The sequence below is a fragment of the Citrus sinensis genome, chromosome 6 (genome assembly GCF_022201045.2).
Source record: "Citrus sinensis cultivar Valencia sweet orange chromosome 6, DVS_A1.0, whole genome shotgun sequence".
Classification (NCBI taxonomy): domain Eukaryota; kingdom Viridiplantae; phylum Streptophyta; class Magnoliopsida; order Sapindales; family Rutaceae; genus Citrus; species Citrus sinensis.
In genome coordinates, this window is record NC_068561.1 from 13,445,729 (window position 1) to 13,463,780 (window position 18,052).

The 18,052-nt window shown below is 33.5% G+C and overlaps 2 protein-coding genes across 3 annotated transcripts; one reads left to right on the forward strand and one right to left on the reverse strand.

Moving 5' to 3' along the window:
* The first annotated feature begins 1,591 nt into the window (after positions 1–1,591).
* LOC102629767 (histone H4) lies at positions 1,592–2,287 on the forward strand. The gene has a single exon (XM_006480715.4). The coding sequence runs from the start codon at positions 1,788–1,790 to the stop codon at positions 2,097–2,099; it is 312 nt and encodes a 103-aa protein (XP_006480778.1). The 5' UTR covers positions 1,592–1,787; the 3' UTR covers positions 2,100–2,287.
* Positions 2,088–5,729, reverse strand: LOC102630056 (THO complex subunit 4B-like). Of its 2 annotated transcripts, none has more exons than XR_003065934.2 (6): positions 5,106–5,334; positions 4,822–4,971; positions 4,312–4,380; positions 4,046–4,230; positions 3,084–3,605; positions 2,088–2,941 (listed from the first exon to the last, which is right to left on the reverse strand). XR_003065934.2 is itself a non-coding variant. In XM_052443489.1 (6 exons), the coding sequence occupies exons 2-6, from the start codon at positions 5,259–5,261 to the stop codon at positions 3,395–3,397; spliced, it is 771 nt and encodes a 256-aa protein (XP_052299449.1). In that variant the 5' UTR covers positions 5,262–5,334; positions 5,707–5,729; the 3' UTR covers positions 2,946–3,394. The 2 variants fall into 2 exon arrangements, 1 of the variants encoding a protein (XP_052299449.1); XM_052443489.1 differs by lacking the exon at positions 2,088–2,941 and adding an exon at positions 5,707–5,729 and having other exon boundaries at positions 2,946–3,605.
* Positions 5,730–18,052: the final 12,323 nt, after the last annotated feature.

Consider the following 18,052-nt stretch of genomic DNA (forward strand, 5'->3'; position numbering starts at 1 on the left):
TATTTTATCTTCTGGTGATAGAGTTACGAACTCTTACTAAAACTTATTTTGTATAAACTGATGTGATATAAATGCATTGATTAGATGAAAATATAAAATAATAAAAGTAAATGATATAGGCCAAGAGGTATTTAATCATGCCATATTATTTTGTACAAAAACAAGTTTACACAAAAATTTATATCTTTATTATTATTCAATTTGAAAAGTATGAATATCAAATTTATGCTTATATACAATATATTTACATTAATTATTGGCTCGTAAGTAGATGTTCTAACATTTATTAATATTTTTTTGTATGTGTGTGATAATTTTTTAAATTCATACATGAATTTTGGTCAAAGGCGCAACATAAGTCCTAAGATATCACAAGTAATTAAAAAATATTAAACTATTCTTATATTAATAAATATTTATTTACTAATAAATGAATAAATTATTCATTTATTGATAAATTATATATCCTTATTAAGATAATAGTTTTCTTAGTGCTTATTTGATATGACTTATCTAGTGGCCATAAGTGCTTATTTAATCAAATTAAGCACTTTTGAAATTTTTTTTGGTGTTTGATTATTTTTTTAGACTGAAATACGTTAATTTACATTTACTAAAAAATGGCCCAAAATTTGAGCTTTTGAGAGTAGAAGTTAGAAAACTTTTCTAAAAAATATGTAATATAAAAAATACCCTTAAATATTTCATCAATTACATAATATCCTACTATATACAAAACTTACACAATAAAAATTGTTGCTGCCGTATAAACGTATTGTTGCCACTTCACTTTTTTTATTTTTAAATAAAATAGTCGGCACTTTAATCATGTAAAATCCTACACATACCCAATACTTGAGAGAAAACTCATAGTCACAGGGCTAGTTTAGGATTGTGGTTGAAATTTAATAAACTGCTTATTCCATAATTTTTCATGAAAATAATATTCGGTAAATTTTGTAAAATCAGCTTATTTTATAATTTTCTCTACTTTGTCAGTAACTTTTAAATCAGCTTATTTAAATGGCTGGAGCTCCATGGACGAAGGAAATGGAAAATATTTGGCAGGGAAAATAGCGTCATTTTTGGCTTTAGTAAATGATGCGTTTCATTTTCAGGGTTTGACCCGTGTAAATATTATTTTTGTTAGATAAATTATATCAAACAAACACCTATATTGTAATGAATAATTATCTATATTTAATTCTTGTTTCGAACGGTTGAATTAGTCGTCACAATTAGTTGAAACGAGAAGAATTAATCGTCACAATTAATTGCAACTTGCTGGCGGGAAATTACGAGCCTAGGGAACTAGCGTTCAATCAATTTTCCCGATTATACTGAAAAATAATGCCATGTCACCAATCCGTTCAAACAAAAACGCACCAATGAGCTATAGTAATGCTACATAACAAGCACAAGCGTCCGTTCATTTAAGCCTACTAGACGGCCCAAACCCCAGAAAATCGAAATGACGGGGATTCCCAGTCCTATCCGTTGATAACATGCCATCCAGCGGTATAGATATCCCATCTCCCATTTTAATTAAACAAAAGCAAGCCACTCGTATCTCACTTTTGAACCGTGGATAGCACTAAATCCAACGGCTGAAGATTCCCCTCTCAGTCTCTCAACCTTTTCACTCTACCTATATAAAATACCCACCACCACCTCATTCCATATTTCACTACAAAAAAAACGAGCAAAGGTTGAGAGTGGGGGAAAAAAGAAAGAAAAATTCCCAATTAGTTTGAAAACCGTAATTAGCATTTTAATTTCGTAGCAGAATGTCTGGACGCGGCAAGGGAGGCAAGGGATTGGGGAAGGGAGGAGCCAAGAGGCATCGCAAGGTGTTGCGTGATAACATTCAGGGCATCACCAAGCCGGCTATTCGCCGTTTGGCCAGAAGAGGAGGCGTTAAGAGAATCAGCGGTCTCATCTACGAGGAGACACGCGGCGTCCTCAAGATCTTTTTGGAGAACGTCATTCGCGATGCTGTGACCTACACTGAGCACGCTCGCCGAAAGACGGTGACCGCCATGGATGTCGTTTATGCGCTCAAGAGGCAGGGCAGGACTCTCTATGGGTTTGGTGGTTGATGTGGCGTCGTTTTGTATTTTGTGTTTTAGGGTTTTCCTTTTTTCCTGTAAATCAGTGAACGTGGTTGTGTCTAGCGAGTGGGTTTAAATTGGAGGCAACTTGTATTTGCCGTTTCCTAGGGGTTTTTTATTTTTTTGGTTCATTGGTGTTTTCATCTTTTGCAATGAGAATCTAGTTGTTTGCTACATTGAATTGTTTTTCTTTGATATTTTGATTTGCCTTATGAATCTGTTGTTGAATTTAGTGTAGTATCGTGCAAACGAAATTGATAGCAATCTGCAAATTGTAAGCGTACGGTAATGACTTCGAAAATGTTTAGACAAATGGGTAGTTCATTTACGAGGATTGAGCAAAAAAGGCTTATGGGGAGCTGTCAATTTTGAATCTGGCGATGTGATTAATGTTTATTGCTTACTTGCGCGAGGAAATTTGGTCGCGTATTTAGTTAAAGTTCCCAAGGATAAGACCCTCTCTTTTCTTGCTTCACTGCATCTGATGAACAAAACTTGTATATTACAACTACTACCCAGACAAAATACTTGTACGATTCTAGTGAAATTGATCATCATACCAAGGAGCAGCCACCAGTGAAGCATTCAAACGGTTAATAGTGTGATTATTTCTCCATAATTTAAAAATGGGGAATAAAAGACTGCCACAGTTCAGGACAGCATCAGCAGTTGTCAAAAATATGTTCAGGCTTCATTTTCTATAAGCTTGTTTTTTCACTGCTTCATCATGTAGTTCAACTCAGCATATATGGTGCGGTTAACAGTAAAGTTGGAACAAACCAGTTATGAGTTCCACAATTGTCCATCATTACTAGTGTTGTCAACAGCACCTAATAATGCAAAGAGAATGAATGTAGGTAATGAATCATAAGTTTGGAACCGATTACCTTGCACAAAAGGCTGCCGGATCAATGACAACATGACACAAATTATAAATCCATGGTCAAGCCATCTTGAAATATAAATTCTCACCTGTTTAAGAGCAGAAGGAAGCCAGGGGTTTGATCCAAGTCTTTTGGTTTCTTGCAGCCAAGCTCCAAGCACTTCAAGTTATACAGCTCTAATTGCATCTCTAACTACTACGACCCCAGTCAACAGCCAAGGGGTGATACGGAAAAATGCAAACAAAAGAAATGCAAGATTGGCCCAGGTACAGACAAAAACTAGACAAACACTATTTCTAGGCAGGTATGACATGTACTTCCTCTTATATAAGTAGCCATGTTGACAGAAAAGAACATACTTAATATGATACTAAGGTGCTAAACAGCCAATTGAAAAACTCAATGAACCATGCCATCTGATTGCTTTGCTTCTATATGGTACTTCTCCAAATCTGCATCAAGATCTTCTACAGAAAGGTTTGGCTTTGCACCTTGACCTCTACCTCTTCCACGACCCCCCCTGGCACCTCCCCTGCCTCCACGGCCACCGAGGCCACCACGGCCATGGCGAGGCCTTTCAATGGGAATGGCACCTCCCATTCTTAGGTGACTGTCACATGTACAAAAATTTATCAGTTCCAGGAAAACAGAACTTTTACTAATTTACTTAAAAAATAAGATGGTACTTTCATGTTCCAAAAGCATTAACTCTTTACAAAACCAACTGTAAGAAAATTATATACTGATGTACCATGTAACAACCAAACAATCATGGTGATAAGAGTTATTCTACACATACTGATGCTCCCTAGAATGAATTTTTCAGATCTCAGTACACAGATAGGAGTCAATCCAGAATCAACAACTTAGTTCCGTCAATTCATTACTATTTTACATAAGAAACGCGTGAGAGCATTGACAAAAGAGTTCTTTTATACTTATCCTGCAAGATGAAGCAGGCTTGTATGCTACTTTACAATTTAATAAATAACACGGGTGTTAAGCAACTTTATACAAAAATCTCATGAAAAGTTTTTTTCAAATGCTAACCTTCTTGAAGTGCCAATTTCGTTTCCATACATGACATTTGTAATTGGAAGCACAGCAGCTGGAGGTCCAATATTTGTTCCAATTATCTCAATTTTCATTGGTTTTCCATCTAGCTGGACATTATTGTATCTCTTTACAGCTGCTATAGCATCAGCTCGTCGTGTTAAGACAACTTCTGCAGTTCCCTGGAAGAAATGTCAATATGCATAAGTATGTGCGGAAGAAACAGTAACAAGACTATGATTATCCCAAACTTGATAGGCTACCTTTGATCTTCCACTCCTATCAAAATGAACAGAACACCGTTTAAGTTCACCAACCTCTGAAAAAAGCTCCTGCAGAAAAAAAGAAAAGTTCAAATTTCACACAGAACTCCATATGCAATCATCTTCAAGAGTGAAGACGGAACATAGAAATCATAAAAAACGTAAGAATAAATAAATCAAAAGCAAAAAAGATCCTTCTCTCTAAGGTAGCTTAAAGAAACTGATTTTACTTCACAAATTTCTCTCTCCTATCCCTTCAACTCGCTGGTACCTCAAACTACCAAAAAATTTTGTTGTAATCATCTGTATAAATTCTAAGATTGCATATGAAAGATTAATGCATTATCACGTTCTCAGCCAATCATCATCAAATCACTACAAGGTTTATGCTCCTCACTCACTACTTTCATATTAAACTAATAGAACTAATCAAACTTACAAATCCAAGTAAAATAAACGAGGAAAACGACACGGTTCCATTAAAAAGAAAAAAATAAATTAGAAAAATACCTTGATGTCTTCATTAGAAACACCGTATTCCAAGTTTGAAATATAAAGTTTGGTGCCACTCTCTATCGATGAAGATCGAGCCGCAGCAGCTGCAACAGCACCGTTGAAGATCATGTTCTGTGGCCACGTGGCTTGCGGAGCTTGAACCGGCTATAACAGAAAAAACTCCTTTTCAATTAAATCGACAAAGACACATCCAATCCAAGAATCAAAGTAATTTCAAACACGAAGCAGCGCTGAAATTTTCTTTTCTTTTTTTTTTGTTTTTTAAAGAAAATAGTGACCTTGGAATAGGGCGCCGTTCTGTTGACGCTGCGCTTGAAGGTGTGACGGGCGGGGCCTAGGCCCGAACCTCTGCCGCCTCCGCCGCGCCAGCGAGAACTGGACCTCTTGTTGGATTTGATGATATCATCGAGAGACATGTCCAAGGCGCTAGTCATCCTTGAAGAAACCCTAAATGGGCTGTGAAGGTTGCGACTAATGGCTAAGACAAGCAGGGCCTCGAGGATTAAGCTAGGGTTTTACAGGAAATGAAAGGAACTGGGTCAGAGCGGTTATTTAATTCCATAATTTATTATTATTATTATTTGGTTATTTTTTGAGGTAGAATATTTAAAATATTAAATAAATTATTATATCTCAAAAAATAAAGATTTCAAATTTAAGCTTTTAGAAGTTAAAAATATTTTCTAAATATTAAAATATTTTAAATATTTTTTTATTTATTTACTGATTTTTATTTAATTCATTTGTTTAAAATTATCTTCATGGTTTTTCATAAAAGCTTTGATGAATAATTATAAAACTAAAATTTTTTGGTGAACAGAACTTAAAAGTTTTGTTATATAAAAGACAACGTAACATCAAATTCGTATGAAGTTTTACCATGAGCAGATTGTATGATTGTATCCATTGGGCAAATATCAGTTCGATTAAGATTTGGGATAGACACCAGTCGATACAAGCAGAATAACTAACCAAAGTACGTTCAATTTCATCACTCCATTGGTGAAGCCGGGGGTTATCGGACTTAGAATTGGGCACACCTGTGCAAAGTGGAATCAAACAAATGAAAAGAGTAACCCATAAGCAGCTGCATTAGCTAATGTAATATTCTTCCATCGCTCTTTCAAGCAAGATAGGGGGCACCTGGAGAATGTTATCAATTTGAATGTCTGGATGCGGATGCGGATGCAGTAAATGGAAGTTGGGCTCGACCAACAAGAGAGTAAGCGACAGCAATTGGCATCAAGCGCTGTCGTGGTTGAGTTGGTTATCACGTCAGTCTAACACATCGAAGGTCTACGATTTGAGCCAGGGCAACACCATTAGATTTTTTTTATCCCCATTTTAAAAACATTTTGCCGACTAAGACTTCTATTCTTGACCTGGGCATCAAAAGAGGCTTGGGTCTCGGCTAGGATTTAAAGCCTAATGGGCACTTTATTAAAAAAAAAAAAGGGATAAAATATTTATGATATGTAGTGTTATCGTAAAATATTATTTTAATTTTTAAATATCTAGATATGATTATTACTATCTGTCGACGAAAAGTCAAAACATCCACCTTAATTAGAGGAGAAGAGAAAATAAATTTACCAAATAAAGCCCATGGCACATGTTAAGACTTTACTTTCAATCCAAGTTTAAAAGAAAATTAGATACTCATAATTGAACTAAGGGTAAGATAAGAATTTATTAAAATACATAAAAAATATAAGATGAAGAAGGAATTACAGAAAATAGAACTAAAAAATAAATTCAGGGATGTCAAATTAGGGGGGGAGCCCCCCTTTTTATAAATATTTTGAGTAAATCATGGTTATCGGATTAAAAATATTTTGGACGTTCAAAATTACGCCATGTGTCAATAGTATACGGTTTGACCACACGGTTTGAATAGTGACGTGGTTTGATCACATGGTTTGAATAGTGGTTCGGTTTGAACAGTGAGACGGCATGAATAGTGACGCAGTTTGGTTGTAAATAATCCCATGTATAGGCATGTACCGTACGCACGATTTTTGGTCCACTAACATGCTGCCACGTCACTGATCAATAATACATAAGAATTTTAATCTAATAGGATCGTGACACCTCATCAGTCAATGCCACGTCATCGGTCAATGCCACGTCATCGTTATGTAAATATGAACATTGTCGTGAATAGTAACATGGACAGTACCGTACATGTGAACAGTGCCATTTTTTCTTTATACTCCTAAGGTTTTCGACTGTCCTGAGTTCAAAAGTGATGTCCGTTTTATTGTCTGATCTCTCGTTCATTGTGAAATGACCATGATGCTCCTAAAATACATAAAATACTTAATTCTAATACAACACACATAATTAAATCACAAGAGACTTAAATATATAAAAGTAGGGGTGTTAGTAAGACTTGAAGTGTAAAATGAAGATTTTCTCCTTTATAAATATACACTTTCTAATATTCAACATAACCCCCAACCAACTTATTGCTAGTCCCTAACAATTAAAGCGAAAACAAAATTCAAACCCAAAATGATTGTTTTTTAAAAATAATTGTGTTTATTTAATCAGACTAATGATAACAATCAAATAAAAGTATAAGTATTATCTCCAGTCTAAAAAAATATCACTCCCACATCAACCATCGCATGCATCAATTCAGAAGACTTTATCATAGCTATAGTAATCAAGCCACTTTCAAGAATGACAATGTCAAACCCCAAAATCTTACTGGAAGTAGTGTCACTCTCACAAAGAAATTAAACCCAATAAAAATAGTTACTCCAATGAATGGTAAATTGAGAGAAAATAATAAAGAAGTGATATCACACACTCTCACACACTCTCACCAAGATGAAAGAAATATGCTCACAGCTAAAAAATAACACGATCTTAAGTCAAACAAAATGCTAGTCAACCCAATGTATTCATTTCTTTTATTTATTATTATTTTTTTATGTATCACTACATCTTTTTAGCTCATATAACTACCTTCTACTTCAAACTATAGATCCCTAAAATCAAGAAGGACTTTTATTAGGACGTAACGTAAGCTAGGGACATTGTTAACAAAGGAGAGGAAATAAGGAAAATAAAGTATATGTTTGAGAAAAAGTAGAAATCTTTTGGAAATTACAAGGTGGATTTCACTTATTTATTATTGTTATTTTTTTTGAAACAACAATTTTTTTTTGTTTTGCTTTTGTTTGGCACAACTTCAATGTACAAAATAATTACTTACATTTTTCTCAAACATAAATAAGTGATAAAACTTGTAAGATATCAGGTAATACTCCAAATCGGAGTAGGTCAAGATGATAAGTTTGACAAAGAATTTTTTTTAAATAAATAAAAGGCTCAAAAGGGTTAACTATGGATATTTTACAAAAAGGAATGGCTACAAAGGCTCAAATGAGTCAAAGAGAGCATTTTCATCGTCTTTTAGGGCTTTAAATAATCTTCTATATCTACTAGTTAGATGGATCTCCAGAAGTAGCAACACACTTTTTTTATTTTTTTATCTTACAATTTTTTTTAGAGGGTTAACTCAAAGGAAATCTAGAAATCATGTATAAAATAATAAACTGCTAAACTGTATGAAGAATGAGAAAAAATGATTACTCTCTAAGAAAAATGACAGGCTCAAAACCTCACTTGGAATTTATTATGACATGTGCATTCCTTCAAGCAACTTATATTTGTCTCCGACATCAACATATAGAGTAGCAAACATGGCGTAACATCACTTAAGACCAAATATAATACAAATACTAAAATTTGAAAGTCATCATATCATCCAATGTTAAAAAATCAAACATTTTTTTTTTAAGGTTCAAAGGATATTATACCCCCCAACCTATTCTAAACATGAAAAGAAAATATACATGCAGAAATGTGAAAATGATGTAGAAAAATTAATTAGAAAAGTTACACTTAAATTAATTGAAAAAGAAAATGTTTGAATTTTTTTTAACTATGAAGATGCTTTTTTCAAGTCATTACACTTTATATTCAGTCATTTTCGACTCAAAAATTTAAAAGTGTATATTTATAAATAAGAAATTAAAAAGGAGAAGTTAGAAAAAAATGATTGTCAAAGCTTAATTAAAAAAAAGAAAATGTCTGAATTTTTTATTTTTTATTTTTTTACTTTCAAACCAAGAAAATGTGTTTCTAGAGTCACTATATTCTATATTCAGTCATCTTTAACACAAAAAGTTAGTCACGGTTAGTCTCCACAACAAAAATCAGTAAAAAGTTAACCAAGATTCCACAATTGTCAACTATTCCCTCCCTCCAACTAGAACGAAACATTGTCCTCAATGTTTTAAAAGAAAGAAGTAAAGTTTAAAAAATATCACCTGGGTGGTGCAACACAGAAGAAAATATTTACAAGCGGAGAGTTAAATCTAATTTGCACTTCTTACTGCAGCTACTATTACCATCATTATTTGGATACTCAAACACTAAGATCCTAGGGTCTGGCTCTGGTCTATAAGCTTGTAATAGATCAAGTAGCTCATTAACAGTTTAAGCACAAATAAAAAAGTTTTTTTGCTATGGAAAGAATGAAATAGCTTTTTATTGCATGGTTAAGAAATATGATAAAGCCATCATAAAAATTATTGACATTTAGCAAACTGATGGGTTTCTGGTGAATATTCAGATGGGCCCAAGATGCTAATGTGATAAGTGCTTATAGGGTTGCAAGATTTCCTGGTAGGAAAATAAAAGTATCAATATGATTAAGCATTTAAGTTATTATCTCTTGCATACCTGAGACGACTAATTATTCTCCAGTCGATGAGTCAGACAAATTACCCAAATGTTTTAGGGCTCTTGGGATGATGCCTAACACTTAGCTTCCTCTGACAAAAGCAGTTTCTGAAACCAATTTTGATAACTCTCGATTACCTCCATATACCAAGTGTAATTTTCTCTCTGCTATACTTCGACCAAGACTTATGGCTACCTCAACAAACTCTTTATGTTTGTCATAGTTAAATCCAAAAAGCACACAAATGTTCTTGAATTTTTTATTGGGAGTAGCTGCCATTGGGATACTTCTCAAAAATAATTTGTGGGTGCTTAACAAAAAATCATATTTAAGAATCTTGGCGACAGTGGGTCACACCTGTGTATGAGGTAGCATGTCTGTGTCAATTAACACGTAAAGTACATGGCTTGAGAGTAAAAAAACAAACAGTAAAAAAAAAAACAATGATAAAATAAAATTATTAAAGACAATAATGTAAATGGTTAAACAATAGAGAAATAAAAGAATATTTATAGGTAATTGTGACTGTGTCTCACATCTTCCTCTGGTTTTACGTGCAGAAATGACTTGAATGCCCTCTATGGGTCGAGGATGGGCTTCCCATCCAGTCTTCTTATAAACTGGGAAACAGGGTCATTTATAGTCAGATTCTCGAGACTATATCGTGCATGCTCTTTCTGGAATAATGACCATAACTGGAGAACTGCTCCTTGTACATATCTACTAGGATGCGTTTCAAGAGACAAAATGATATGATCCAATGACTCCTTATTTAAGCCATCCCTAATGAATTGAATTTTGTCTTCCTTGTTATCAGACACCATTCCTAAAGAATATTGTTTTTTATTGCATCTTATTTTAGCACACTTTTGACAAGCAACAGAAATTCTTCGAGCTCTTTATTTTCTTGCATAATTTCCTTTACCACAACTAGGCATGTATGCAATAAATTTTGGAGGCAACTCACCTGCCAATCGTACGACCTCGATTAACCAATGGATGTCAGCAGGTATGTTATTCCTCATAAGTAATCGCATACTTTTGGACCAAACTTTATAGATTGTAAGGAGGACATTCTGAGGAAGTGAAGGGAATCGATTGTAAAGCTTTGCTAAAATCTCGTTTCTATCCATACCTTCACCTTAAAAGTCAGTTATTATAGGAAACTGAAGTAACTGACTTGAGTTTCACGGAGTACCGTTATCCGCCACTTAACCGGGGTTACAACTAAAGCACACGAACATAGTAAGAAACTAAAACACACAAAGAAAATTATAATCGTTCTCTTATTGAATTTACCTCAAGCTCCAATTGGATATCGTAGATACCTCCCTCAATATCTCTGAGTTGTCTTTCTAAATCCTCAACATAGGATACTAACGCTGGTGGTTGTAGATCCCAAATATAATGTGTTTTACAAAATCGTATCTGGCCTCTAAGATGAGATTTTACACGTTAGAGTTATCTAAGAAGGTTTAAGAGGATCTGTCTAGCTGAGGCACTCATGATTAACAATGATAAAAGAAAACTTAATAGTTAAACGAACACACTTATGTAAAAATAATTTCAATTAGCAAAAGAATAATAAAAAGAAAGAAAAAAAATCAAATCACCAAAAAAAAAAGAAAAATCTTAATTCAAATATGATAGGTCACTCAAATTTATTTTAGTGTCTTCTCTATGTGGTTGGTACTCTAGATATGACTTTAATCTGTGACCATTAACTTTAAAAGTGACAACGTTCTTTAGGTCCTTAATTTCAATTGCTCAATGTAGAAAAATAGTGTGAACAATAAAGAGTCAAACCATCGAGAGCGTAACTTACCTAGGAATATGTGCAAACGAGAATTAAATAAAAGCACTTTCTAACTTGAAGTGAAAGATTTTCTCATAATTTGTTTGTCATCAAAGACTTTTATTCGTTGCTCGTGAATCTTGGCATTTTCGTATGCATCGTTACAAATTTCTTCAAGTTTTACCAACTGTAATCTTCTTTCTACTAGCTTACTACATGTCAAAGTTGAATTTCTTGATGGCTCAGTATGCACGATGCTCGAGTTCCACAAGTAGGTGGCAAGCTTTTCCATACAATAGCCTGTAGGGTGACATCCCAATCGGGGTCTTGAAAGTCATTCTATATGTCCATAATGCATCATCAAGTCTTAATGACCAATCATTTATGTCTAGGCTCACCATATTTTCTAATGTGTGCTTTATTTTTCGATTGGAGATCTCAACTTGGCCACTGGTTTGTGGATGATATGGGGTCGCCACTTTGTGAGTGATGGAATACTTTGTCAAAAGAGCTCTGAATGATTTATTATAAAAGTGGGTACCACTATCATTGATTATTGCTTGAGGGAATCCAAAGCGTAAAATAATGTTACTTTTCAAAAATCCTATCACCACCTTGTGATCATTGGTTTTACATAGAATTGCTTCTATCCATCTCGATACGTAGTCAACCGCAATCAATATGTATTGATGGCCAAAAGAATGGGGAAAGAGTCCCATGAAGTCGATACCCCACATATAAAAAATCTTAACCCCTAAAATTAGATTTAGTGGCATCATATTCTTTCGTGTAATGCTCCCCATTCATTGACACCTATCACATGAAGAGTAAAAAGTGTAAGCATGTCGAAATATAGTTGGCCAATAGAAACCACATTGTAAAACTTTAATAGTTGTTTTCTTAACGCTGAAATGGCCTCCACAAGCTTGTTCATGGCAGAATGAAAGGATATTTTGAAATTTATTTTTTGGGACACATCGTCTAACAATTTGATCTGCACAATACTTGAACAGATAAGAGTCATCCCAAAAGAAATTCTTTATTTCTGTAAAAAAATTTAGTACTTCCACACTCATCAATTGTTCATTTAGAAATAGCTGATTCAATGTTAATGGTACTGTAATTTTGTCAAAATTAAAGAGAGAGAGATGATCAGCCACAACATTTTCTGTGCCTTTCTTATCTTTGAATTCCAAGTCGAATTCCTGTAAAAGTAACACCCAACGGATTAGTCTAACTTTTGCTTATTTCTTTGTGAGAAGATATTTAAGAGCAATATGATCTGTGAACATAATTATTTTACAACCAATGAGATAAGATCGAAATTTCTCTGATGCAAACACTACTGCTAGCATTTCTTTTTCAGTAGTTAAATAGTTCAACTGTGCATCATTTAATATCATACTAGCATAGTAAATAACATGGGAAATTCGATAAACTCTTTGTCCTAATACTGCTCCTACTGCATAATTGATGCATCACACATGAGCTCAAATGGTAAGCTCCAATTTGGAGGCTGAATGATGAGTAACGATGTCAACAACTGCTTTAGTTTTTCAAATGCCACAAGACATGAATCATCAAAGAAAAAAGATACATACTTAGCAAGTAGATTGCATAAGGGTCTAGAAACTTTGCTAAAATCTTTAATGAAACGTCTATAAAAATCAGCATGCCCAAGTAAAGATCTTACTTCTCTGATTATTTTAGGTGGAAAAAGATTGGAAATGAGATCCACCTTGGCTTTATCAACCTCAATACCTTTGCTCGAAATAATGTGACCGAGAGTAATACCTTATTTTACCATAAAATGACACTTTTATCAATTTAAGACCAAATTCTTCTTTATACATCTATGTAGAACTAGTGTTAGATGATATAAATATTGATCGAATGAATCACCAAAAACAGAAAAGTCATCCTTAAAGACTTTAAGGAATCATTCAATCATTTCAGAAAAAATGCTTAACATGCATCGTTGAAATGTAGCAGGTGCATTATATAATCCAAATGACATCATCCTATATGTAAAAGTGCCAAAAGTGCAAGTGAAAGTGGTATTCTCTTGATCTTTTGGTGCTATGAGATTCTGATTATATCTTGAGTAGCCATCTAGAAAACAATAAAATTCATGGCCTGCTGATCTATCAAGCATTTGATCGATAAATGGTAAATGAAAATGATCTTTACGTGTGATAGAATTCAATTTTCTATAATCAATGCATACACGCCATCCTGTAGTTACTCTAGTGGGTATCAATTCATTATTAGTATTGGTAACTACTGTGATTCTTGACTTTTTGGGGACAACTTGCACAAGACTGACTCATGAACTATCAGAAATGGGGTAAATGATACATGTATTTAATATCTTAAGAACTTCAGTTCTAATAACTTCTTTCATGTTAGGATTTAATTGACATTGTATTTCCCTAGTACGTTTAGCATTTTTATCAAAGTGAATGTAATGCATGCAGTCTACTGGGTTTATACTTTTTATGTCGGCTATGATTTATCTAATGCTCCTTTGTGCTCTTTTAAAACTTCTAACAACTTACCTTTTTGTTCGTCATTTAAGGATGATGAGATGATTACCGACAGAGTGCTTTCTTCTCCTAAAAACGTATATTCTAAAGTGTCGGGTAATGGTTTGAGCTCGAGTTTCGGTGGTAATTCTGATGATGGGTTGAGTTTCTTTCTGATGCTGCTAGTTATTCAACTCTTGACTTCTATTTATTAGTGTCCATGGATGCTGCTAAGTCAAGTAGGGCGTTAACCTCATCGACTGATTTGTCAATATCAAAATCAAAACTATAGTGAGTTAAACATGTTTGTAAAGGGTCATCACTAAGGTTTGAAAGAAAAGTATTATCAACTAATACTTCTATTAAATCCACATCAACAATTCTATCATCTGCTTTATGAGGTTGTTTGGCAATGTTGGAGATGTCTAGCTCCATAGTCATGTTGTCAAAGGACAACTATATATTTCCAGTCCTGGATTGAATGTGAGCATCGACAGTTGCCAAGAACGGTCGAACTAGGATAATGAGGATGTGTTTCATTGAATTCTGGATTGGTTGAGTGTCAATTACAATGAAATCAATAGAAAAATAAAACTTGTCTACTTGGATAAGCACGTCCTCCATAATACCACGAGGTATTTTCGTGGACCGATCTGCAAGCTGTAACACCACTGGAGTTGGGTGTAATTCTCCCAGTCCAAATTTCACAAATACTGAATAAGGCAACAAATTTATACTAGCTCCTAAGTCCAACAAAACATTCTCAATTGTGTGGTTCCCTATACTACATGAGATAGTGGGGGAGCCTATGTCTTTGTATTTTAGAGGAATTTTGTATTGGAGTATAGAAATAACATTTTTTGTTAAAAATATATTATTTTTAACGTGAATATTTCTCTTTTTAGTAGAAAGGTCTTTAAGAAACTTGACATAAGATATCACTAGTTTTATAACATCAAGTAAAGGAATGTTAACACTTACCTGTTTGAAGATTTTAAGAATCTCACCTGTGAATTTTCCTTTCTTTCCTTTAGCTAACCTATGAGGAAATGGAGCTTTAAGAACGTATTCTCGTGGGTTGATTTCTTTTTTCTCCTTTGATGATGATTCCTCAGCATTTACAAGTACAATTTAATTTGTTTTTGTCGTCAGCATCTCCACTTTGTCGTCGACTTCTTTCCCTTTTTGCAAGGTCATGACAACTTTGACCTCTCCATGCTGCTGTGGTGAACTGATACTTGCTTCATGCACTCCTTTAGGATTATGCACTAGTTGACTTGGAAATTTACCTTTCTCAACAGTCATTGCCAAAGTTTGAACTGAAGAAGCAAGCTGTCCCACCATCTTCTCGAGGTTTGAAATTGATTGGGCTCGTGAGTTGAAGCCTACTTTCATCTCATTTCGTAGTTCATCAATGATGTGATTTTGTTGCTCAATCGTGGAGTGAGTAAGATTCTTGAAATTCTGGAATGCATCATCTTATGGTCTGGGTTGAGAGCAATTCTGGTTCTGATTGTATGGTCTAAATGGTGGCTGAGAGACTTGATGAACTTGAGGAATTAATTGCATTGGTAGAGCTGAAGTTGCTGGACTATTCTGTTGGAATCCTTGAGACCATGAAAAATTAAGGTGGTATCTCCATCCAGGGTTATATGTGTTGGAATATGGGTTGTAATTTGATGGGTTTCTCATTACACTTATAGCATTGGCTTGATTTGAGTATGAATTATGGACATGTGGTTCTGTTGATTTATCAGTCGTTAACGATGCTATTTTTTGAGAAAGACCATCAACAATATCTTTGACTTCTTTAATTCCCGAATTTGATTTGCTAATGTGAACCTTATTTACTCCTTTAATTCTTTTAGTATTCCTGAGTGATCGACTCCGTTATTGGGAATTATTTACTTGTCGTTGGAAGAAATCTCAAATCTCTGATGCACTTTTTGACATTAGCTGTAATGCCCCAAATCTAACACGTGCGAAGCACGTGGAAAATGAGGTTACTTACAAATCGTAATCCTTACTCATAAATTTCAAACTAAAATACCTCAAATTCTTATTCAAATAAATCCACAAATTCACACATTCTACACTAAATAGTCTCTCCAAAAAATAACAAAAGTCTCAAACTCCAAATTACAAGTTCATAACAGAAATAAACTAAATAGAAACATGAGTTCATTCATTTTCTTATTCAAATAGCAAGCGGAAATGAAATCACTAACTTCAAAGCTAGGCACACCTTTCAAACGGAACTTAATCTGCAAAAAGTAATGACGAGGGGTGAGCCGTCAACTCTGTAAGTAAAACCATTTCTAACACACTAACCCAACCGATACCAAAAATATTGCAAGCCTTCTTTTATTTAAAACATATATGCTACAATTCATAAATTTCATAAAATGATATATCGCGATAAAATAACATAAATTCATTGTATCTCAGAAAATCAAAAGCATAGTTACTTACGAAAGCAAATCAGATATCACATTCACAGAAAGTATATAGTTAGCTCATGTCACATAGTATCACCCATAGTCCCGGTGATCCGACCAGAAACAGAATTCAGAATATCGTGTGCACACTCAGAACAGAAACCCAGTACTGGTCCAGACAGATATATCATATATTACGATCAGAATCAGAATCAGAATCAGAATAACTATGGACAATGAGCCAAAACATTTGAAATCTCATACAATCATCAATAATTGAAATCAGACATGGGTACAAAACATTCGTATCAAATTCATAAAAGTCCATAACAATAATTTAGGCTTGCACAATATTTTATAGACAAAATTATAAAAGGCCGTCATGTCATAAAATAATTTACATATTGAAGAGCATTCATGAAATATTTTGTAAAAATGATTTAGATTTGAAAACATTTCCATAAACTGATTTTGTAATGAAAATCCATTAATCTTCTAAATAGTATAAAAACTCTTATAATAATATCAATATACTTATACATATTCAATATATTAGGAATGAAGTTACTTACCTCGATAAATGGATTTGAACTAACACACCTCTAAGCCTCTAAAAGTCTCAATCACCTCCAATACCTTAACAAATATAAGATATAACTATTAATAACTTATCCTAAGAATCTGATTTGCTAATTCATACCCGTACTAGTCTAATTCTTAAAATTTTAACTTTTAATCTAAAGCTCAAAATGACATAATATTCTATAAAACCATTCTGGACATCCATGGGTACCTCATATAAAATTTCTAAGAGGATCCGATACCAAAAACATTTTCAAAACTATTTATTACTTGACAAATTCAAACATGTTTCACAGGATCTTAACCGAACAGAATGTATTCTGAGAATTGTATAAAATCAAATACTGATCAGACAATTATGAAATTAAAAATGGGAATACTAGACACATGTATCAACTCTTATATAAAATTTAATAATGTTTTGAGTTCATTTAATAGTACAAATAAGTTTATGAATCTGATTGCCTTGCTGGAATCACAGTTTTTCAGTGTATTAGTGTTCGATTAAAAAATCCATATAAAATTGAAAACAAAGTCAAATCTTATGAAATAAAATTTAATCAATAAGCTCTACATGTCTAGTTTTCAGAAATATAAATTTCTTAAGAAAAATCATTTAGAAAATATATGTTTAAATTCGAGATACTCATATTGTCCAGAATTTATCCAGTGTGCTTAATACACCAAGGGTTGATTATTAAAACCTACAATAAATCAAAACCCTAAAGAGAAACTAAACACACCTTAAATCATGTATTATAATCTGTATCAATCTAAAATCATGCTAATATAAACCCTAAATAGAGTGATTGGAAATCTCATGGAAAATAAGGAGAGTAAACTACCAATTGCTTTGATTCTCTCATAAACAAATGTTTTAATTCCTAGGTTGGATTGAAAATGAAAGGGGGTTAGGGGTATTTATAGGATTTCTTAAGGCTAATTGATGGCTAGAATTTTGACACCACAACTCTTGATCAATGGTTGAAATTATCCTTCATAAATACCTTACTAGTTTCTAGAATTCTTATCTATCTCTACAACTTTCTTACATAAACACTTATGTCATAGATTATGTCATTATTTCCTAGTCATTGCATCATCACTTATGTCATTACTTCTCTTA

Coding starts and splice junctions, on each gene's coding strand:
- LOC102629767 (XM_006480715.4), top strand. CDS start 1,788: ATGTCTGGACGCGGCAAGGGAGGCAAGGGATTGGGGAAGGGAGGAGCC.
- LOC102630056 (XM_052443489.1), bottom strand. CDS start 5,261: ATGACTAGCGCCTTGGACATGTCTCTCGATGATATCATCAAATCCAAC. Junction 4,381..4,821: donor TTTCTAATGAAGACATCAAG/GTATTTTTCTAA, acceptor TTTTTTCTGCAG/GAGCTTTTTTCAGAGGTTGG. Junction 4,231..4,311: donor ATAGGAGTGGAAGATCAAAG/GTAGCCTATCAA, acceptor CATTTCTTCCAG/GGAACTGCAGAAGTTGTCTT.